This window comes from Canis aureus, chromosome 19, assembly GCF_053574225.1.
Source record: "Canis aureus isolate CA01 chromosome 19, VMU_Caureus_v.1.0, whole genome shotgun sequence".
Taxonomy (NCBI): Eukaryota; Metazoa; Chordata; class Mammalia; order Carnivora; family Canidae; genus Canis; species Canis aureus.
Genome location: NC_135629.1, coordinates 4033616 through 4057969, shown reverse-complemented (window position 1 = coordinate 4057969; position 24354 = coordinate 4033616). Strand labels below are relative to the sequence as shown.

Sequence of the window (24354 nt, the reverse complement as noted above, 5' to 3'; positions counted from 1 at the left end):
CCTAAACAGGTCCCTTTCACACCTGAAAAGTGTCCTCTTGGAAGCTTCCTGAAACTGAGGGCCTTCAGCCCTCCAGTCTCCATGTGGGGTGCTCCTGAATTCTGTTCCTGCTCCTTCTGGAGGCCAACACATGCAGCCACAGGTCTGGCACAAAAGCGACCATTAGCCTTGATTCTGCTGGCCGAGCAGCTAGTTGCATGAGAACCTGCCGGGAGGCTGAGCAGCTCAGCATCGCCAATGCAGAGGATGATGCCCCCGAGGGACTGCCAGTGGCCAAGCAGGGATCTCCCAAGGTGGATGGCAGATTCGCGCGAGAATCCCCAGGGAACCAGGTGTACTGGGAAACTTAATTTGCCACCTTCTTTGTCCCCATGGTCTTTGTCCCGGGCCAGCCAGGTGGCCACCGGAGAGCCATGTGCAGAGTCCCCACCTGCTCCACAGCCACCAAAGCAGCAACCGCAGATCCCACCACCACGACTGACCATCCCCCACTGGCCACCACTGTCCCCTGCAGGACCTTAGGTCCCCACAACCCATAATGGCTATTAACACCACCCCCAGCACCTCCACCATTGGTGCCCACATGGGCCTGCTCACCGGCTTCACACTCGCCGCCACTCATCCTCTCCACCACAGCCACAGATGTCAGCCCCGGGAGGCGACACTGCCCCCCTCACCAGCCCCCTACCACCCCTGTCACCACTAGCACCAAACAGCCATGGGCCTGAGCCCTATTATAAGCAAAGTGCCATCTGTCATTGCCATCAATCTATCCCAGTCACCACGGCATCATCCTCACGACCACTTCCTTCATGAGCATTTTTTAAAAACATTTTATTTATTTATTCATAAGAGACAGAGAGAGGCAGAGCACAGGCAGAGGGAGAAGCAGGCTCCCTGCAGGGAGCCCGATATGGGACTCGATCCCAGGCCCCTGGAATCACACCCCTAGTGGAAGGCCAATCCTCAACCCTGAGCCACCCAGGTGCTCCTTCATGGGCATTTTTAAAATCACTTTAAAAGCACTTTTTTTTTTTTTTAAGCATTTTAAAAAGCATTTTAAAAGCACTTGGAGAATTTGCTGAGGTGACTTTAGCAGCTGCGGTGACAAGCCCTGTCCTGCAGGCCGCTGCCCCTGGGCGAAGGGCCCATGGCTGCCCAGCAGGAGGCCTCTGGCTGGCTCCAGGCTCCCTCTCAGGGCCTCTGCGGGGCCTCTGCGCTGCTCTGGCCAGCAGGTGAGCAGAGGGAGGGAAGAGGCAAGTGCGGATGCTGGCGGCCAGGCCTGGGAATGGTGGGAGGGAGGCTTCCCAAGCAATCACCGCCTGCACCCAGGAGCCCGCTGCCCTAACCGCAAGGCAGGCCTGGAACCCTGATCTTCCCGTGTGCCCGGCTCAGCGGCAGGTGGCATCTGGCCGCGTTGGGCCCACAGGACTATGTGAAGCTAATGGCACTTGATCAGAAGGCGGACACGCCGCAGAGAGGGAATTTGTTAAAGGGTGGCCCTCTCTGGGGGCACACGCTGGGTCTTGGCCCTGAGCCACTAACACAAGTTCTGTCTCATGTGGTGTTGCATGCACGCTTACCCACCCACAACTCCTATGAGTGCATGTGTGCACACGGTCTCTCAGCCAGGACCCTCACCCTCACTAGCCCCTGGGGATGACGCGTCACACCAGATGAGAGCCAGTTCCTGTCAAGCCAAGAATGCATGCCATCTCTTGAAAGCGAACCCCCACCTCCTGAGCCCGTCCTCTGTGCGTGACTGACATGGCAGAGAGCAGAAGGTGGAAGACTTGTCCTTGCCCAGCTCTGCCCCAGCAGGGGAGCAGTGAATCGGTGGCCTGGGGAATCTTCGAGCAACAGCACCTGACTCGACAGCCCCGGCCTCTGATTGTCAGCTTTCTAAACAGCTTTGGGGCTGGAATCCTCATATTAAATCCTTCATTTAATAAGCAATGATGACTTATTCAGGCTTTGTGAAATGTCTCAAAATCTTGGGAAAGTTTTGTTTTTTGAAATAGATCTCTAATAAAGTGGGTGAAATCCAGAGAGGGAAGCTAAACTGTATACTTTCTTAATTTAAAAAATTAAAATACTTCAGAGTTGTCAGGGCAACAACAGAGAAGGAACCAGATGGAGCCCCTGACAGCCCCAGTGATCCTGTTTTTGTTCAGACTATTACAGGAACGTAGATAAAATCCTATTCCTTTCTTTTAGGTCTGTGTATCCCTACTAAGTAGAAAACAAATGTGAGGTTTACAAAGACATCATGAAAAGACAAGTAAGACTCCGAGGTTAAGCCAACCTCCTGGATTCTTTATCAAATGCCTTGGGGGGACAGACCCATGAGTAAAAGCAAAAGTATGAGTACATGCACTTGATGCTTTCAATTCTAAAAGAACTGCATGCACCTGAATCTCAACCTGAACTAGTCCTTACTTTGAGTCCAGAAAGTATGAATTACCTTATAGAGTTTTTTAAGTAAGTATATTTTGTACTATCTTTCAACGAACGTGAGTAATTTTATTCTGTAACTGAAGACACCCATTCATTTTGCCTTTAAAAAGTCTAGAATGGTGGGGTGCCTGGGTGGTACAGTTGCTTAAGCATTGGTCTCTTGGTTTCAGCTCAGGTTGTGATCTCAGGGTCATGAGATCCAGCCCCGTGTAGGGTTCCATGCTCAGTGCGGAGCTTGATTGAGATTCTCTCTCCCTCTCCTTCTGCCCCTCCCACTCTTGCCTGTGCTCTCTCTCTGTTTTTCTCTCTCTCTCTCAAATAAATAAATCTTTTAAAAAATCAAAAACCCTTGAGTGGAGACTCGGGGGGTGGGGTGGGGAATGGGGACTTGTTTGACAAGTATAGAGTTTTAGGTTTGCAAGAACTAAGATGAATAAGTTCTGGAGGTGGATGGTGGTGATAGTTGCACAACCACGTGAACATACTTAACACTACTGAACTGTACATTTAAAAACGCTTAAGATGGTAAATTTTATGTTAGGTGTGTTTTATCACAATTTTTTAAAAAGTCTAGAGTGATGGCTTTCAAATCTTTTTAGTGGTAAGACCTTTTCTCCAATGAATCCCTAGACACTACTGGTATATAAAATGAAGTGGCTTGGGATGCCTGGATGGCTCAGAGGTTAAGCATCTGCCTTCCAGCTCAAGGCGTGATCCTAGAGTCCCGGGATCAAGTCCCACACTGGGCTCCCTGTGTGGAGCCTGTATCACTCTGCCTCTCTCTCTCTCTCTCTCTTTCTCTCTCTCTCTGTGTGTGTGTGTGTGTGTGTCTCTTATGAATAAATAAATAAAATCTTTAAAAAATAAAATAAAAAGAAGTGGCTCAATCTGGTCTGACAGGAACCTAACCTGCCACCTTCCCTCTTTTTCCATCTCTGCCTTTGTAGGCTATTAATGAGCTTCAAGACTTTTTAAAAGCCCATTTTTGAAACACTGATCTAGACTGTAAGTGGGGTATTAAAATTCAGTTGAAAAAAACAAGCACGAGAAAGTGTCACTGAAGACAGAAGGTCTGAGTAATGGAAAGAGGTACCTATTCATGAACAGCAAGGTTCAGTCCTCTCAGATTATTCTATAAATTCAATTTCATCCCAATCAAAATCGTTGCTAGAGGATTCAACAAATAAGAGATGACACTGCATCATCTGGACCTCCTTATCAATCCTCATGAGAGATTTAAGCAGAAAGCCAGATAAAGTCAGAACAGCAGCTTGGAGAGATGTTGGTGAAGCGTACAGAACCTTCCCAGACTCTGCTTACACTGAGCATACTGACCACGTGGGACGGTCTCCTCTCCTTGCCCCAAGTCCCACCAAAATTACTGGATGATTGTAAAAAAGGCATAAATCCAAAAGGACCAGGTTAATGGGGGAGACAACAGTCAGAAAGTGATGCGCACAAGCTTCTGTAAGATGGATAGTGGGCAGAGGAGCCAGCTGCCTGGTCAGGTAAGAGAAGCACCTACCCAGAGGAAGAGGAAGCCCAAGGAGGGGTAGCTCCTTCACCCCACAGAACCCCCAGGAGGCTCCACGCTTCCTTTTTGCAACTGTGATATGACTTTTATTCAGAAATGAAACAAAAGAATTTTTTTAAAGTCTGCAAGATGATAACACTTTACATGATTTTCATTTAAAATAATAAAATTCAAACATAACAATTGCACAAATGAGCCCAACAACACTGATGACACCATACTCTTTAAAGCAGCAAGTGCATATTGAAGTAATCATATAGATCCTAAAAATATTCCTCTTATACCTAGTTTACAAGCTTTGGTACAAAAAAGCAATTGAAATAGCTCACATCTAGAAAAATACACAGAACCTTTAAAATAGAATTTATCCTTATATTAAATGATGTTGTAGAAAAACAGGATATTAAAAAGTAAGACAAATTCGTAGCACCAACCACTTTCTTTTTTAAAACATGAACATGCAAATAGGAATTTGCTTTCATTTCTAGGTTGCTCGGGTTTTAATAAAATCAGATCAGATCATGGGAGAGGCTAGGGGCTAGGAATCAAACCCTGGCTGAAAATCAGAACCCACAGGCACCCTGCCCAACTTCCACCTTTAGATGATCTCCATTTTGCCCGAGCGCTGCAGGAGAGAGGAGATCCACTTTCAGAGACACTGCAAAGAGAGACTTCAGGCCTGGGACAGCAAGGAGGGCAGTGACAGCAAGCAGGGCAGTGAGGTTCTGCTATCACCACCCACCCTGGGTGGGAGGAGACAGGAGACAGAAGATCTTTACTGCAAAAGTAGAAAAACCTGGGAGAAAAGACCTCCAGGCCCAGACATTTGAGGACCCCTCTCTAGTGGAAAGGCCAGTGTGGCCCTGATCACCCCATAGGGAGAAGCCAACCCATCACAGGACCCACACATCCAGGCAGTCTCCCCAGAAGCTTTCAATACAGGGGCAGAGTCAGAGATGACCAGGCTGAGAAAAGCCCCAGCATGTTCAAAACAAACAACAGGAAAAAGGAACGCCAAACAAAGAACAAGAGGATACTTAAAAACTTGTTTTAGAAACAGCAAAACACCCAGTGGCTCCTTGGAGTAATGAATGACTCTAGGTCTGGGGCAGAAAATGCACACTATATGCCAGAAAGCAAAGAAACACTCAAGACCAGTGGGTCATGGCAGAGAACTCAGGAGCCTGCTGGAAAGGAGTCTCACTGTCCAAAGATAGAATAATTTGAGCATTAAAAAGAATGATGGCAGGATCTCCTGGTGGCTCAGTCAGTTGAGCATCTGCCTTTAGCTCAGGTCGTGATCTCAGGGTCCTGGGATGGAGCCCCACGTCGGGCTCCCTGCTCAGCAAGAAGCCTACCTCTCCCTCTCCCTCTGCTGACCCCCCTATTTGTACTCCTCTATAAAATTAAAAAAAAAAAAAAGACTGATGGCTTCAATGGATTAACCCACTGAATATGTTCCTTCATAGAAGCACACACACACATATTTGATATGTTTTAATTCATTCAAGCCATTATATTTTTGTCAGCTCAAATAATTCCAGCTAGTGTATACAGGGATAATTTTAATGTGAAGGTTGAGCAGAAGGAGTTAGATGGCTCCATTTTTGTGACCCCCAGCCAATTCAGGCAGTGATGGTTAACAGATGGTAAAAGCATTAGGTGAAAGGCTGATGAAGAACCTTACAAGAAGGCCTGAGGTGAGCACCACTTGAGCCCCTTGGTCAATCCTCAGCATTAAAAGTGGGACATCCTGCCATTATGTGCTTCCTGGCATGAGCAAAAGGTACAAATTGCACCACCCCTATTCTTGCCAAGAGTTCAATCAAACCACCAGTTTCCAGGAAGTATGGGGGAGAGAAAAACATGCTAAAGAACACCATAGGGGTGTAATCAGCCAAACCCAAAATTCGAGAGGGGACGCTATAGGCAAATGACCCCATTTAATCAAGTAAGTGGCAAGAAAAAAAATAAAAGAAGGGAATAATATTCTAGATTAAAAGAGACTTAAAAAGAGATACACACCCAAATCTGATCAACAACAACCAAAAACAAAATTAAAAGACTTTTGGAGGGGGCAATTGGTGAATTTGAATAAAGACTAGATCTAGGATGACTTCCAGGAATTATGATTACTTTTGTTAGGTGGGGCTTACTTTTGTTATGGTTCCACTTGCTTGTTCGCTTTTAGATTCATAGTGACCAATTTGGGTGAAATGCCTCCTCTTGTCTGTGATTTGCATTAAAATTCTCCAGCTGAAAAGGAGGAGGGGGTGAATAGATGCAGCCAGTGTGGGAAGATGATAAGGGTTGTTGAAGCTGTGCAGTGGGTACACAGGGCCTGGTTGCACTCTCTGCCTTTGTAGGCAGTTGGAAATTCTCAGAATTAAAGCAAAAATCATGTATCAAATATGTGATTTTTAAGTAAAAAAAACAACAAAAAAGCCTCCACCAAATGAGTAAGAAAATCCCTGACTGATTATCAATTCACTATGCCAAAATTCTCCCTGAAACTATTGAGCAAGGTTATGAGTGATAAAAACTAGTTTCCAAAAACTCTTTATCAGATTTATTACTTATTTCCCACATGAGCGTGTATCTATATGTACATGTGCATGTCTACAGCTGAGACAGAAATCCATAGTTACACACTCTTATGTAATATATTTCAATAGGCTATATATAAAATATGCTATATATTATATATATCAAAAAGCAGCATAGTTCCATTTTCAAAGATTTGTAAAAGAGAGAAAAGAAATAGGAAGTTCTCTATAGCTCCATTTTAACACAATCACTGTTAACATTTTCGTGTTATTATTTCGCCTTATTATTTACGTCGATCGTAACACTTCTTTACTTGGGTATTCTGAATCCTTCAATGAATGCAGCGTCATATTTTTGAATGTTACATTGCTTTCATGACCCTTCTGGAGCATACTGTGTCTTTCTATGACAAATGTAGTAGATGTTGACCATAGAAGACCAGAAAGTGTAGGAGGGCGGAAGGAAGACCCACGTTCCCCAGCCCTTCACTGAGAGATAGTCCTACACCTCCAGTGCTCAGACACACAGTCTAAACTACTCTGCAGCAAGGGATGGCTGCCTCCTGGTTTCCCCTTGTACAGAAATAAGGCTGCCATGAATATTCCTGTGCATAGAGGTTTTATTGTTTTTAAGATTCGTTCCTTGAGATAGATCGCCATAAAGTTTGTTATTTTCAGGAATGTCCACTTAGAATCGGGTCCCTTTTGTTGAATGTAAACCTGAGTTTGGGCTGTCTAGTGCAGCCACAGTCCCACCCCACGAAATCCAAGGGTCCCTCCCAGGATTTCAGAGGATTGAGGCACAACCCTGGAGCCCAACATCCAGGGCTCAAAACTAACCTCTGCTGTTCACTGGATGGGCATCTGGGCCATTCACTCTCGTGAATTCACACAGAAAACTATATGTTTCAGACTCTACCATCTCAAGAGCTGTAAACAGCATTTCCATAGAAGTTTGAAGATTCCAGACATGGGAAGTGGGCAACCTTCACCTAACTGTCTACTCACCCCCAACAACGCGCCACATTTGGGTGTGGATGTGAATATAGATCTTTCCTGACTAAAGGGTCTACAGCTTATGGCGGTCAGAGATCCAAAAAAGGTCAAGAACCTCTGTCAGACACAAGCTCAAATGTTGCCAGATGGGGTTGGAGTCTGATGGAAGAATGTCGGGTGTTGGGGTGGCCCGGGTGATCCCAGGTGACCCTGCCAAGGAGCCAGCCACCAGCCCTCTGCCCTTCACGTCCACATAACAAGTCAGTGCCTCGGCGGAGGATGGAAAACACCTTTCAGGGGTAAATGGGCAAGAACCTGCAGGCCTCCTTTTTTTTTTTTTTTGGAAGAACCTAAACATTTTCGAGCCATAAAGTCCTGCCCAGGGATCACCTGGGTGGGGTGGGCAGGCTGTGGGGCACCAGCGTTCTTCAAACGGCAGCAGGCTCACAAATCCTTTGGGGACCTTACAACAATCCAGATTCTGAATCAGGAGCTCTGGGGTGGGCGCTGGGATCCTACATTTCCAGCAGCTCCTGGATGCCGCCGCCTGCTCTCCCTGGACTGCCCCCTGAGCAGAGGGCAGGCATCCTGGCCCCACTCACCGGCCTGAGCACCCTCTCTCCCGGCCTCCTTTGTCAGCTCCATGCCTCCTGCGGTCCCCTCAGCCCTACACTCGGACCCTCCAGCTCCCTCATAGGTAAGTGACGCTGTGCTGATGAGTGAGTAGCTCTAACTGGGAACCTCCACGTCTGTAGCGTGTTCCGCAGGCAGGTGCTGGCAGCCCCAGGATGCAAGGTGGGGACAGAGGCCCAAAGCACACAGCCCCGGCGTGGGAGGGGGGAGACCCGTCCCAGCTCCCTCCATCTCACAGCCAAGGTGGGCGGGCAGAGCTGGCCTTGCTACAGCCCCCGAGGTGGCCCGGGGAGAGCACGAGGTGGCCCGGGGTGAGCACGGCGCAGATGCCCAGGAAGCAGCAGTGGGAGCCAGCCCGCCATCGGGGCGAATCTTGTCTTTCCCATGGGGGACCCGACGGCAGGCTCTGGGGGCAGGGCCCCCATCCTAGAGGGCTCCTGGGGGTGCCTGGGAGTCCGTGTCAGGGGCAGGTGGTTGTCCTCTGGGCCCAGGGCCCCAGCTGGGACTGTTGGTACGCAGAAGGCCCTGCTGGGGGCAGCCGCAGCAAGGTGGGCAATTCAGGTGGGTCTGGGGGTCAGCCCATCGGGAGCAGCGGGGCCAGGAAAGGGCAGAGCCCTGTGGGCTGGGGTTGGCGAGTGTCAGGGCAGAGTGTGGCCGGCTGTGAACGGCCCTGACGGGCCCTGAGGGGAGTCTGCGGGCAGCAGGGGCCTGCAGGTCCAGGCCAGGGGGTGACCTGCTCGAGGAAGGTGTGTGGAGCTGGGCGTGGAGGCAGGAGGCGGGAGCAGGCCGGGCAGAGGCTGCTGGGGTGGGGGGCAGCTGTGAGGGAAGGGTGCCTGGGCTGAGGAGGAGATGGGACTGGGGTGGGGGCACCCTGCATCCCGGCTTCCCTGCAGGAAGGGCTGGTGACATCCCTCCTCAGCTGAGCCCCTGGGGGAAAGTGTGCAGGGAGTAGGGGAGTCGGGCTTGGAGCTTTGGATGCCCCCACAGGAGGGGCAGGGCCAGGCTCAGCTCTTAGAGCCCCTGGCCTCAGTTTCTGTGCTTTAAATAAGCCCAGGGCCTTGTCCCGGGGTCTGGCAGTTCCCTGGCGTGGACAGAGGTGAGAGAGGGCAGGGCCCTCCTCACAGCCTCCGGGGGGAGGGCATGTGGTGGCCCAGCTCGGACCTCCGGGTTAGGGCTTTGTCTCCCAAGGGGCACATGCAGGCTGGGGGCTGCCCTGTATTCTAGGACAGCAGGAGATTCAAACCACAGGCATTTCTTCTCCCTGGAAAAGGCGATTGGAAGTGCCTGGAGCATGGCCCCTCTGGGATGTCCAGGCTCCCGGCCTTCATCACTCACTCAGTGGAATTACCAGGCTTCTGACCTCTGGACAGAGCCAGAAACAGGAGCCCCTGTTTACAAAGCCCTCCCAGCTGGGATCTTAGGATGCTTGCCGGGCTGCAGGCAGGACAGGAATCAGGGTCCCCCATCTGAGGACACCGAGGCTGGGTGGGAAAATGACTTGCCCAAGGTCACACAACCAGTCACAGCCGACCTGGGATTTGAACGGAGGCTGGTCTGACCTCCCTGATGTCAGTTGGTCTCAGAGCAGGGCGTGGCCGACCAAGCACAGTCTGACCTGGCCACGGTGTGCAGCCATACTATGCAATTCTCATCTGGCTCCATGTCAACACGGCCCCTTTCTGAGAAGGACTAGTAACAGACCACAGATTATATGGGTGGGCTATGGATTCACGGCTGTCGTGGTGCCAGGGGTCCCAATTAGGCGGTTGGCAATTCTTTGAGCACCTACTACATGCCTGAAACCATTCTTTGCCCTTGGAATACAGCAGTGCGCAAGACCAGCCTGGCTTTCATGGGGATCTCCTGACTTGGAATAAAACCTCTAATTTGGGCAAGGAACTCCCAAACCCTGAGCCTGCTGGCTCATCTGTAAAGAACAGGAATAGTAACACCTTCTCATGGGGTTGTAGATGTGTGAGAGGTAGCAGGCCTGCTGCACTGAACCATGCTCCTCAATCTGCCCCCCAAACTTGCAAACCCAACTGAAGGAACCCGAGAGGCCCAGAGAAGTGCAGTAACTTGCCCAAGGTCACACAGATATCCCTGACAGTGAGGACCAAACCCAAGCTCCTTCCTGCTCATTAGGCACTGACTGCTTCTCTGTAGAAGGATTCCACATTGGTCTGGGGCAGAGATGTCTTAAGAAGGGTGGTGGGCAGTGCATAGACCCCCCCACCCACTCCAGGCCTGGAGACTAGTTGGGGAAGCCAGCTGGGCAGGTGGAAGCATCTGTGGAGATGTGGCCACCTGGGCTGGCTCTGGGTTCAAAGGTGAGAGAACCAGTCTTGGGCACCATTGGCTCTTTGCAGAAATCAGTTTAATGGTTTAGGAATGTGTACACTCTGGCTCTGTTTCCATAAAGGCAACTTTTCCATGTTTTAAAAAATAGATTTGCTATAAAGATTTCGGTATCATAAATAGATAATGTGAAAAATCCCCAAATGCAAACGGCATCACTGGGCTCGCTGAGGCCTTCCCCACAGCCCAACAGTCAGGGCTGGCAGGGCGCACAGGGCCGGAGGCCCCACCCCGCAGCCCTCCTGGGAAAGAGTAATCGAATTCAATATGAATTAGGAGCTCCCTCCAGCTCCATGCCTGCTGGGGCCTGATGTCCTTGCAGCCCTCTTCCGGAGGACAGGGACCCACCTCTCTGGCTTGGGAATCCCGACCCGCATCCCTTGCCTGCCCCACTCCTCCTCCGGAGTATAAAACACCAGCCTCCTTTTCTGCAGCCCACGTCACAGGGGCCCCACCCAGGCCTCAGACGGTACTCTCCTTGGGGCCTGGTGGCTGCCAGGACACTTCCTGGCCCTCTGTCCCCTGCCTCCTCTCCCACACCCTGGCTCTGGACCCCACCTGTTCCTGCTTTTGGGCAATTTATAAACAGAGGAAGAGATTAAGCTCTCTGGCCCCAGAAGCCCTGGGCTGCAGCAGAAGGAAACAGAGGTGGATCATGTTGTCTCAACACTTCCCCGTTTTCTCTTACCCAAGTGACAGAACACCGAGGCCCAGGAGACTGGGACGGGCCCCCCACAGGCAGTCCAGCCGGCACACGGTCAGCACACCAGCATCGGGCCCTAAGCACCAGCATTTGTGTGGGGAAATGGTCTCTGTCTGAGCCTGTGGGAAATGGCTCCTGCTCAGGAAGAAGGAGATAAAGAACTCATTCATGCCAGAAGGTTCTATGACCAAGGGACTAGCTTGGGGTGGGGCCAATTCTCAGAGGTGTCTAGGTGGGTCATCTGTGGGATCCTAAACGACATGAAGAGAGGCTGGGCAGGGGGAGGGAGTGGCCTGGGCAGAGGGTGGTCCTAAGGGAGGCCAAGGCAGAGCTGTGGAGGCCTTGGGCATCTGGGTGGAGCATGGCCTGTATCCCAAGGGCCCCAGGCACGCTGGAAGGGGAGGGGACAGCATCAGCAGTGACCTTTTACAAGTGCCACTCTGACTGCAGCAGGAGGGTGGTTTGTGCTGCGCAGGCTAGAAGCCCAGGGGCCAAGGAGGTCCACAAGGTGTCCAGGGGAGGCTGGGGCCTGTCCAGAGCAGAGGCATGGGGACCGGCGTGGAGGTGGGATCTCAGCACTGTGGTAGGATGCAGAGAGAGAGTGAGGAGCCTAAGACAACCCCTGGATTTCTAGGCTAACTCCCTGGAGATTAGGGTGGCAGGAGACCACACGGCCCAGCGTTTTGGACACTGTGGGACTGTGACAGGCAGGAAAGGGAAGTGTTTTCGTGGTTGCTGGGTGAGCCGTGAGGCCACCGGTGGGAGGAAACCTTCCCGGTCCTGGCTGGGCCAGTGATCTTTCCCCTTTCTCAGCCAAGCCTCTGCAGGGTTTCCGGCCTTTAACCCCTGGGTCTGGAGGAGGAGGGGGATGGCTAGAGTCCCCATCATGAGCCAGCTACCTGCTGCTGTGCCTGGATCCTCATGGCAGCCCAGGGCATCCCTGTGCAGGAGATGGAACGCAAGGATCTCCCACTTTCCCCAAGCTATCCCAGGTGGAGGCAGAGGGGGACAGCAGGGAACAACGGGGAGGGTCCATACCTGTGCTCACTGGCAACTGAGGCGGCAGGTCAATCTTGGGGTGGGAGGAGGGGTAGGCCCAGGCCTGTGCTCTAAAACTCTCTACATCCCCACCACCACCCACCCCCAAAGCAGCAGGTCTCTACAAGGTCAGGCTTTGCGAAGTTTCTCTTCCAGCTTGGGCCCAGCTTGAATGCCCAGCTCTGCCCAAACATTAGTCCCCTGGCAGAGGTCATGGGGCTAGAGGACCTTTGCCTTTGGCCTGAATGTGCCTCCTTCACAGGAACTTTCTACTTTGAAGGTAGAGCCCAGGAACTGCAGGGGAGAGGCCTGCCAGCAGCTGGGTCCCAGGCCCTGCTCACCCTACCCCACTGGCAAGGCCATTGAGGGAGGAAGCCCAGCGGCCTTCTCATTCCCTGCTCCCACCCCATCCCGGACACCAATGAACTGGTTCCCCTCAGCAAAGACACCCACTCAGTAGCTCCTGGTCCAACCAGGCCAACAACCTTCCTCTCCAGAACCAGGCTCAGCCATCCCATGGCTGCCTCCCTGCCTGAAAGGGAGTCACCAGCCCTGCCTGTCTGGGTCCCGGCCAGGGAAGCCTTCCATGCCTGACCCTGCTTCACCAGACTGCCGTGGGTCTGGCTGCTGGCTCTGTGGTCAGGCCTGCCTGGGAGAGGCAGTGACGCAGAACAAAGGGCATGAGTGGAAGGCCAGGGAAGTCAGCTGGAGGCCCGTGGCCCACCTCTGGGGTTGGGGCTGGGCCTGGGGCTCGAGCTCCATGCTGTGACGTTGCCCACGGCTCTGACAGCAGTGTATTTCCTGGGACCCCACGCGGAGGGCTGGGGCAGTATGGAAAAATCACCTGCTCCATCCCTGGGATCCTCTGAGCTACCCCCAGAGGACAGTGTGCTTCCAAGAGCCCCAGTGATGCCAGCCCTCATCTGCCTTCTAACCTCAGCATCCAACACATGTTGAAACCGTTAAGGGTGGGTGGGGCCGCAAGGATGAAGTGGCCAGACCCAGGACTGCCAGGGCCTTGCCTTCTTGGCTTGGGAAACTATAAGCTAGACTGGAGGCAGTGGGGGAGCTGTCACTCTGGACGTGGCAGGAAGGGCTTCTGCACAGGTCAGACTAGGTGCCCTGAGGTTCCCTCTTAGACCTGAGCCTCAGGGATACAAGCTTTTACTTTTCCCTTAAATGTCCACATTCCTATCTCATTCCCCCAAACCTACAAGTTCTGAGAGTCCGTGCTGAAGAATCAGCTGGTTTTGCAACCTGAGTGGCAAAACTTTGTGCCCCAGGCCAGCAGACAGTCAGTGGGCCATGACCCCATACTTGTGCCGATGAAAACAAGAAGCTACATGGAAAACCAGAAAACTTGAGAGGTCTTGCTTGCTAAGGCAGCAAGCCAAGCCCCAAGCTATCTGCGAGCTTAGAGCTGGCAGTGAAGAAAGGAAGAAGGTTCCTCGCCGGGAAGGAGTTAGGGCTTCCCTGGGGCTGTGCTCAGGAACTGAATCTGTTGGGCTGCTCGCTCGCTCTCTCCCTCCGAGGCTCCGACCAGAGGCCCCAAGTGACCCGGGAGAACCGGCACCAGCCACATCCCTGGGAGGCAGCAACCTGCTGCCGCCACAGCTACAGCAAGACTCAAGGTGTGAAGTGGTCGGAATCAGTACACATGCCGCAGGGGAGGCACATCCTGGCCCTCTCCCACCGTGGTCTATACCCATGGGCCTGGGCCAGTCCTGGACTGTGAAGAACTCGGAGGGGACCGTCACTGGCCGGCAGGAGGGGCCCCACCCCCAACACCCAGAAGGCACCCCACTTCTTCCTTCCTCGAGGGTAGCTTTCCCATCAAGTACCCAGGCCACGGAATGGATAATTCCAGGACTTTAACCAGCTGCACTAGAATCGCTGGCGCCATGGAGGGCCAGCCCTGGAGGGGTGGGCCTGGCAGGCTGGGGGCGGGGGGCGGGGGGCGGGGAGGTGGGGAGGCCCCTGCCTGCCTGCCCGGCACCCCGGTCAGCAGCCGCAGCCCCAGCTCTCCCCGACGTCCTTGCTGTCCAGCTGGATGTGGTCAGTGCCCTTCTCACTGAGCAGCGGGCCACCGTGTCTGACAACCAGCTCCGTGGCCACCCTCACGAAGGCTTCCTCCACGTTGCTCGAGTCCTTGGCCGACGTCTCAATGGCACACAGGATGTCGTAGTGCTCTGCCAGGCTCTGCGCCTCGGCCAGCGGGACCTCGCGGAGCTGGCCGAGGTCCGACTTGTTCCCTGTGGGGAAAGGCCCAGTGCGGCGGGGTGAGGCCCATGGGTGCCAGCAGGCCCTGACCCACCGGGTGGGCCGCACCCAGAGACCCAGAGATGCCAGGCCGAACATCGTGCCCTACCAGCTGCCAACCAATACCACTTTGCTTGGTCATCTCTCTCTCTCTTTTTTAAAAATTTTATTTATTTATTCATGAGAGACACAGAGAGAGGCAGAGACATAGGTAGAGGGAGAAGCAGGCTCCATGCAGGGAGCCTGATGTGAGACTTGATCCCAGGACCCCAGGATCACGCCCTGAGCTGAAGACAGACGCTCAACCACTGGGCCACCCATGTGTCCCTCCCCCTCTTTTTTCTAAGACTTTTTAATGTTAAAGCTCTTATTTCTAACATTTGAAGTCCCTTGTTCATTTTTTTTTCTTTTACTTTTGCCAGAGGCTCGAGTATTTTATTGCCTCTTCCTGACAAGCAGGAGCCCTAAAGTTTGGTTAAAGAACACAGTACTTCAGAGCTGTGAGAAACTTCGGCTCCCTTTCACTTGCTGTGTGACCCACAGATAAGTGGGTCACACAGCATCCTTGAATCTCAGTTTCCTCATCTCTGCTACCACCTCAGCCCAGGAGGAATCAAATGGTAAAACGAGCCTGAAAACACAACTGGCACTTGGCAGGCACTCCCTATGTGGCGGTGTTAACAAAGAAACCTAGCATTGTGGGACACCTGGCTGCCTTCGGCTCAGGTCATGATCCCGGGGTCCAGGAATCGAGCCTGCTTCTCCCTCTGCCTCTCTCTCTGTCTCTCACGAATAAATAAATAAAATCTTAAAAAAAAAAAAAAAAAGAAGGAAAGAAAAAGGAAAGGAAAAGGAAAAGGAAAAGGAAAAAAAAGGAAAAGGAAAAGGAAAAGGAAAAGGAAAAGGAAAAGGAAAAGGAAAAGGAAGAAACCTAGCATTGCTGGGCAGCCCCGGTGGCGCAGGGGTTTAGCGCCGCCTGCAGCCCAGGGCGTGATCCTGGAGACCCAGGATCGAGTCCCACGTCAGGCTCTCTGCGTGGAGCCTGCTTCTCCCTCTGCCTGTATCTCTGCCTCTCTCTCTCTCTCTGTGTCTCTATGAATAAATAAATAAAATCCTTAAAAAAAAAAAAAAAAAAGAAAGAAACCTAGCATTGTGAGTTTTGTCCTTCGCTACAATTTTTTTTAGGCTTATTATTTATTCTCTCCTACTTTCCTCTGGAATTCTCTTATTTGCTCTAAGATCGTGGTTTTCGATTATTTTGCTTTCGGCTTGTCAGAGCAAAGCGTACCAGCCAACCCGAGGGCACATCTCTGGCTTCTACAAGGCGTCAGAGGTTTCATTATGTTCTAAAAAATCTGGTCAACGGCTCCTTGACCCCATTTCTAGAAGAATTCTTTTAAGTCTCCACTCTTGCCTGTGAAGTCCAGCTCTGCCAAATGCTTGCATATCCCACTCCACACAGCCTGTGAGCATATAAATATGAAACTTGAAAGAATCAGCCTGACTGGGATCCCTGGGTGGCTCAGCGGTTAAGCGCCTGCCTTTGGCCAAGGGCGTGATCCTGGAGACCCGAGATTGAGTCCCACGTCAGGCTCCCTGTATGGAGCCTGCTTCTCCCTCCGCCTGTGTCTCTGCCTCTCCTCTCTCTCTCTCATGAATAAATAAATAAAATCTTAAAAAAAAAAAAAAAAAAAAAAAAGAATCAGCCTGACTGTTGGAGTAAGAACCTCAGGACCACACAAATGGTCCAAAGCTTCTTGAGCCCAGGTCTGAGGAATTGATTTATGAGGAAAAGCAAAGAGCAGGTAAGAGCAACAGTGGTTCTCAAAGTGGGGTCCCTGGGTCACAAACAGGTGTCCTCGGCACCACCTGGGAACCTGTGAGAAATGCACATTCACAGGCCCCATCCAGATGTGGTGCCTGGCATCTGTGTTTTCACAAACTTCAGAGTGACATGGAAGCACACAGATGGTTGACAACCCTGCTCTGCAGTGTAGTATGAGGGGACGTCACTGAATGACAACTGGCAGAGCTCAAAGTTTCGTATTTATATGCTCACAGGCTGTGTGGACTGGGATAAAAGACTTCACTTTTCTGAGCCTCAGCTCCTACCCCTTACAAACAAGGAGTGAGTGGCCAGGTTATGGGAACTAAATGCAACGACCCAAGTGAAGGTTTAACCAGTGTTACCCTCTGTGGGGTTACATGGTAACCCCTTTCTTCCTCCCTCTAATTCCAGTTTTGAATATAACTGTGTAAGTGATTGGCAGGATCAGAATTTGGAAGATCGCAGTTCCAGTTCTTGTTTCATTCCTGCCTGGCCAAGTTCAGCCTCTCTCTGTACTCCACTTGCCCTTTGTTTAAAAAGGAGAAAGAGGGGCGCCTGAGTGGCTCTGTCAATTAAGCCTCTGCCTTCAGCTCAGGTCGTGATCCTGGAGTCCAAGGATAGAGGTCCACATCAGGCTCCCTGCTCCGTGGGGTCTGTTTCTCCCTCTACCTCTTACCCTGCCCGTGGTCTCTCTCACTTGGTCTCTCAAATAAATAAATACAACCTTAAAAAAATAAAAAATAAATAAAAAGGAGGAAGAGACTAAGACAGAGAGGCAGATCCATGCCCTGAGGAACACTGCTAGACCTGCCCCGTTCCCCCCAGCTCACCAATCAGCAGCTGCACGATGTTAGAGCCCGCGTACTTCCTCACATCCTCAATCCAGTGAGGCACAGACAGAAAGGAGCTCCTCTTGGTGATGTCGTAAGCGAGGATGGCCCCGTTGGCACTGCGGTAGTAGCTCTGGGTGATGGTGCGGAATCGCTCCTGGCCAGCTGTGTCCCAGATCTGCAGCTAAAGAAATAGGGGGCCTCCTGTGAACCTGGCCGTGTGACCATGTGCAGGGGATAGGGCGTGTAATCCCAAGACCCGTCCCCAAAGTGCTGGTTCCACTGGGCAGGCCACCAGCTCACACTTTGGCAGGAATCATGCAAGAGAGGCTGGAAGGTAGAGAGAGGACTTCTAGGCCCGCAGCAAACAACTCAGTGGCCCAACTTTGAGGGGGCTGGGAGGATGCCAAGGAAGGTGGGGAGCACTCACCTCTGCTCTCTAGATCCCCAGGAAAAGGTGGTAAGGGGACATTCCGCACCACAGCAGGGGGTCCATTTGGCCCAGAGTCCTCTGTATGCCCTCTCCCCTACACAGCAGGCTCACTGATAGGAACAATGAACCAGAAGGACTCTAGCAGCTCACAGCTTCAGGTTCACAGCTGGCTGTGTGTGCATGTCCTATACCTTCCCCTCTCTGGGCCTGTAATTGCACCACTATCCCCAGCCGTGTGGAAGGTTCCTCCAGCATTCAGATTCCCTGCTTCCACCTCAGTGACGTGTGGGAGCATGCTCACAGCCTGGTGGTGAGGGGGCCTGGGCTATGGTAGTGAGGTCCTGGGGGAGGCAACGTGTAGGGTCCTCCTGTAAGGCCTTTACCACCAGCTGGCCCAGCCTGGCCAAATGCAAGGAACTTGAGGTCTTCCTTTGCCCATGTCTTCACTTAACAAACACCCATCAGCGCCCACTACCAAGCCCTCCTGGGCAATGGCCATGGAGGAGAAGTGCCTGTGTGTAGCAGGAGCCTGCCTGGTTTCTGTAGAAGCAGCAGTCTGGCATAACAGATGCCAGACAGGGCGGGAGGCTGCAGCCGGGGCAGACCTGGACTTTCACTGTACCCAGGCTGGGAGGCTGCTCACTCTGGCAGGACATCACCAGCTCTGGGCTGGGGAGAGATGGACTATGGGAGGGCATCAGAGTGGGCAGATGCCAGGGCTCTTGGGGGCTCAGTGTTTGTCTTCTCTGCTCCACAGATCACAGGTTCTTGGGGCTCCCTGAAGATGAACACAAGCCTCTGATCTCCAGTAAGCTGTAGGCCCATCCATCCTCCTTCACTGGCACAAGCACGTTGGGTGCCTCTATCTAGTTCACTAGTCTGCCTGGCACAGGGAAGAACCCCAGAGGCCTTAGACAGTTCCTGAGGGCAGGGCTGTGGAGGTGACCCCCTCTTCTACAACATGCCAAGCAGAAGCCTCTAGTCTTGAGACCTCCTGTTTACTCCCCAACTACAAAAGGCTCCAAGGAAGCTGGGGGTCTTCTAGTTCACACAGAGGGTGAAGAAAAAGGCATGAACTCTGGCAATACACAAACCAGATGACCAAGAAACTCATCTCCATACCCCACAGGAAAGCACACGAGACACGCCAAACAAACACAGAAAGCAAGTGACTGAGACGAAAGAAAAACAATGCAGAGGCAAATTTTTGTTTACCAAAATAAACATCAATATTTTCAGACATAGGAAAAGATCTGTAAAACAATAATAGAATGCTATTTCTTAAAAAAAAGTGAGGGGGAGGGGGCTCCTGGGAGGCTCAATTGGTTAAGCATCCACTTTCGGCTCAGGTCAGGATCTCAGGGTCCTGGGATTGAGCCTCACATCAGGCTCCGTGCTCAGGGTGAATCTGCTTCTCCCTCTCTTTCTGACCCTCCTCCCTGCTTATGCTCTCTGTCTCAAATACGTAAATAAAATCTTAAAAAAAAAAACGTTGAGGGAGTAGTCAAAGAAAAACAGAGGGGTGTCTGGTTGGCTCAGTTGGATGCGCATGTAACTCTTGATCTCAAGGTTGTGGGTTCAAGTCCTACCCTGGGTATAGAGATTACTTAAAAATAAAATCTTTTAAAAAGAGAGAGAGAGATTTTGGGGCACCTGGGTAGTTCAGTTGGTTAAGCATCTACCTTTGAAGCCAAAGGTAGATCATGCATGATCCCAGATCAAACCCCACATTAGGCTCCTTGCTCAGTGGGGAGTCTGTTTCTTGCTCTTCCTCTCCCTCTGTTCCTCTCTCCCTCACTCATGTTCTCGCTCTCTGTGCCTCAAATATTTTTTTTTAAGTTTTTAACAATTAACAATATAACATCAATGAAAAATGCAACCTAAGCATTGGAAGATAAAGTTGAAGAAATCTCTCCAAAATAAAGAAATACAAAGAGATAGAATAGAGAGGGGAAAAAAATTGTAGAGCCAATACTTGGAGGAGGTCCAATACTTGGATAGTAAACATTTCAGAAGAAAAGTGAAGTCAAGAGGAGGAAATCAAAGAAAGACTTCAAGAAAACTCCCACTGGGTTGAAAAAGCCTACTAAGCACACACACAATGGAGGAGAACAGACCTCCACAAAATACACCACATGGGAATTCCACAACAATGGGGAAGAAAAGAAGGTCCTAAAAGCTCCCAGAAAGGGGGGGGGAGGGGGAGAGGTTTTCAGGTTAAAGTTTCACAAAATCCACATAGCATTAGATATTCAATGAAGAATGCCTAAAATTATGATAGAAAATTATTTCCAACCTAGAATTCTCTACCCAATTAGCCATCAGTCAAGTGTGACGGTTTATTAAACACATTTTCAGATACTCAAAAAGTTCATCTTCCCTTTCTCAGGAAGCTACTGACTGTTCCTCTACCTAAAGAAATCAACCAAAAATAAGAAAATGTGGTATCCAGAAAACAGAGACTTCAGCTCAAAAGAGAGGCAAAGGGTACCTCAGGATAGTGGTAGAGAGAGATTCCAAGACAACAGCTGAGCAGCGAGCCTGGACATCAACCCATATGGAGCAGGCCACAGGGCTCCAGGGCAGCTCCCATCTCTGGCAGGGTGCTTACTGGCAGATGAGCCCTCCCTCCATAAACAGTCATTAGACAGAAAAATATGAGAGGCTGCCATTTTCAAGATGTAAATAACAAGCAGCATGAGACAATAATCCAGAAAGATGCCACCTATGAGTGTAGACCATGAGTAAATCTGTCCTAACAAAGCCTAAAACCAAAGCCCAACACAAGTCTCAGGTTTGGAGGCTGACCCCTGTCAAGTCAGAGGTGATGAGAGAAACATCCTTGGACTTCCACCTACCTGCCCTAACGGAACATAAAAACAAGCTTCAAGGTGATCAGCCAGCAAACTGAATTGACTATCAGGACATGATGCTCTTTAAAACAAGATAACAGAATCCACAGTCTCACTAAGGCATCAACCACTATCGCCAGTATACAATAAAAAAAAAATCACTAAACATGCAAAAAAAAACCCCACAAAACAACCCTAAGAAAATTTGACCCACAAAGGAAAAAGTAAATAGAAAATGATGCCAAAATGATCCAAATATCAGATTTAGTAAGTAAAAATATTACAGCAGTGATTTTAAATATGATCAGAGAATTAAAGGAAAATATGATGACAATAAGTAGACAAGAAATTTCAGCACAAAAATGGAAATTATTTTTTAAAGCATACAAAAAAAGTCAAAATTCTAGAGCTTAAAAGTACAATGAGTGGAAAATTCATTCTACAATATGAACAGCAAAATGGAGACAGCACACATATACAAAAAGAATCAGCGAACATGAAGAAAAATCAGTAGAACAAAGAAAAAAATATTGAAGAAAAAGCAACAGAGGCACAGGACACCCTGTGCACCCCTAGACAACAATATCATACAGTTCCATATTCACATAATTGTAGTCCCAGGGAGAGAAAATAGTGAGAATGCGGGAGAATAAGGACTAAAAATTCCAAACTTAATGAAGATATCACCTTGATCCAAAGAACGCAGAAAACCCACTCAGAAGAAATACAAAATATGAGGGATTATAGCCAACTGATGAAAACAAAGGTAAAAAAAGATTTTAGGGATGCCTGAGTGGTTCAGTGGACGTCTGCCTTTGGCTCAGGTCATGATCCCAGGGTTCCTGAGTCGAGTCCCACAGCCTGCATTTCCCTCTGCCTGTGTCTCTGCCTCTCTCTCTGTATCTCTCATAAGTAAATAAATAAAATTTTTAAAAAAAATGTTATTGTTGTTTCTTATAGTTGCCATATAAGACAACTGGCTGGAAAACTATAAATAATGACTGTAAAGTGGGGTTTATAATGTATTTGAAATTAAAAGTATAACAATAATAGCACACAAAAAAAGGAGGGCAGTTAAATGAAATTATACTGTTGTGAGGTAAATATGCTTGTAAGGTGTCAGACGTGAAGAGAGAAATGAGAAGTGTTAAGTGTCAGTTGTAATATATGAAGTGACACAAAACTGACTCTAAAGAGTGTTAGTAAATTAATAAGGATGCATAGTTAGCCCTATATTAACTAGTAAAAAAAATAGCAAGTCAATAGAGGAGACAAAATGCTATTCCTTTTTCTAAAGATTTTATTTATTTATTTATTTGAGAGGGAGAAGGAAAAGCAGACTCCCCACTGAGCAGGGAGCTCAATGAGGGGGCTGAACCCAGGGCCCTGATATCATGACCTGAGCTGAAGTCAGATGCTTAACCAACTGAGCCACCCAGGTACCTCTAAAATGGTATTCTTTTTAAAAAAATTTCAACTAAACCAAAAGAAAGTAGGAAAGGAACAAAGGAATAAAAAACAGAAGAGGCAAAAACAAAAAACAAAAAACAAAAACAAGTAGCAAATGGAAGATTAAATTCAACCAGGTCTATAATCACATTAAATATAAATGGACTGGGACTCCTGGATGGCTCAACGGTTGAACATCTGCCTTCAGCCCAGGGTGTGATCCCAGGGTCTCAGGATCAAGTCCCGCATCAGGCTCCCTGCATGGAGCCTACTTCTCCCTCTGCCTGTGTCTCTGCCTCTATGTGTCTCTATGTGTCTCTCATGAATAAATAAATACAATCTTTAATATATACTAAACATTCCAATTAAAAGCCACAGCTTTTCAGACTGGAAAACAGGCAAGACTATATGCTATCTACCTGAGATGCACCTTAAATATAAAGACACAAATAGATAGCCCATAAAAAAATGAAATATATAAAATACATGTAAGCATAAGAAAGTATAAGAATAACAGTTATAGGAATATGAAAGTAGGCTTCCAAACAAAGAATTACAAGAGATAAAGAGACATTTCATAATGATAAGAGAGACAATTATCAGAAAAACATGATACTAAATATGTATCCACATAATTACAGTTTTAAATTTCATGAAGTGAAACTGACATAACTAAAGGGAGAGACAAATCCACAATTGTAGTTGGAGATTTTATTTTAACACCTCTCAGTAATTGATAGTTAGTAGAGAAAAAAAAAATCTGTGTGGATAAAGAATATCTAAACATTCTCAATCAAACTGACATTTCCAGACCATCACACCCAATACTGCAGAACAGCACTTTTTTTTTTTTCAAGTGGACCTAGAATATTCACCAAGATAAACCATTCATATTCTGGGCCTCAAATAAGTCTCAATAAATTTCCGAAGATTGAATTCTTATAGATTATTTCTGTAACCACAGAAAAACTTAAATAGAAATCAAGAAAGCTCTGAGACAGTTTTCTTCAAGAAGACAGAACTGAGAGGCACTTGGGTGGCTTAGTCGGTTAAGTGTCTGACTTCAGCTCAGGTCATGATCTCTGGGTTCTGGGATTGGGCCTGCATCAGGCTCCCTGTTCAGCAGGGAGTCTGCTTCTCCTTCCTCTGCTCCTCTTCCTCCCCTCAAATAAATAAAATCTTTAAAAAAAAAAAAAAAGACAGAACTCAGAAGGCCATATATTGAGAGGGAAGGTATACAATATGTTGGACAGATGGAGAAGAAAACTTTATCAATTAGGATTTCCCCTAATTGGGGAGATGAATTAATGGTAAATACATAGACACCTGAGCAAAACAAAGATGATCACTACTTCCAGGAAAAACTAGTGAACATGGCAAATGAAAAATAATGGCAATATATCACATGGCTTAGCAGTGGGTAGCACTTACTAATCATAACGTATTAATTCAATCATTTCAATAAGAACTTACTAAACACCTGCTATGTGTTCTAGGTACTGAAGATACCAGGGCCAACAAAACAGATGCAAATTCCTATCCTCAAGCTTATAGTCTGGTGCAGGAAACAAATGCTAAGTAAGATCCTAAGTAATAAGAATTTATAATTATTATAAAATATATTGGGACGCCTGGGTGGCTCAGCGGTTAAGCGTCTGCCTTCAGCCCAGGGTGTGATCCTGGAGTCCCAGGATTGAGTCCCACGTCGGGCTCCCTGCATGGAGCCTGCTTCTCCCTCTGCCTGTGTCTCTGCCTCTCTCTCTGTCTCTCATGAATAAATAAATAAAAATCTTTAAAAAATAAAATAAAATAAATTTACCTATACATAAATATATAATATAAAGATACTTATTATAAAGTAAGTAATAAAAATAACAAATATGCTAGATAGTGAAAATATGGGGAAAAAATGAGCAGGAGAAGGAATTATGAACCTTGGTGAGGAATGAAGATTCAGCTAGGATGGCCACAGAGGGCCTCACTGAGATAACCATTGGTAATGATCTGGAGAGGGGTGTCTGGCTGGCTCAGTCTGTGGAGCATGCAACTCTTGATCTCAGGGTCGTAGGTTCAAGCCCCAGGTTGGGTATAGAAATTACTTAAAAATAAAATCTTTAAATAAATAAATAAATAAATAAATAAATAAATAGGGGCGCCTGGCTGGCTCAGTCAGAAGAGTATGAAACTCTCAATCTCAGGGTAGTGAAACTGAGCCCCTTATACTCATGCTGGGTATAGAAATTACTAAAAAATAAATAAACGTTAAAAGACATTCTTTTTTTAAAAATCAGTAAATAAAAAATAAAGATGTGGAGAAAGTTAGCTAACTGTGCAGATGGGTATCTGTTCAGGAAGCTGGAGGAAGCCAGCTGTGCAGATGTCTGGGAAACAAGTATTCCAGAAAGAGAGAAGAACAAGTAAGTACATAGGCCCTGAGG

The 24354-nt window shown here is 48.8% G+C and overlaps 1 protein-coding gene across 4 annotated transcripts in view; it reads right to left on the bottom strand.

The window, feature by feature from the left end:
• Positions 1–10526: 10526 nt before the first annotated feature.
• The window catches only part of RAB43 (RAB43, member RAS oncogene family), a 36566-nt gene continuing 22738 nt past the window's right edge, over positions 10527–24354 (bottom strand). For 3 of the 4 annotated variants that reach the window (XM_077857625.1, XM_077857627.1, XM_077857628.1), the window contains 2 exons: positions 17183–17366; positions 10527–14517 (listed from right to left, as the gene is read on the bottom strand). In XM_077857625.1, coding sequence (XP_077713751.1) covers positions 14267–14517; positions 17183–17366 — 435 coding nt within the window. In that variant the 3' untranslated portion in view covers positions 10527–14266. The remainder of the gene's footprint in view (positions 14518–17182; positions 17367–24354) is intronic. The other variant, XM_077857626.1, reaches the window with a different exon arrangement.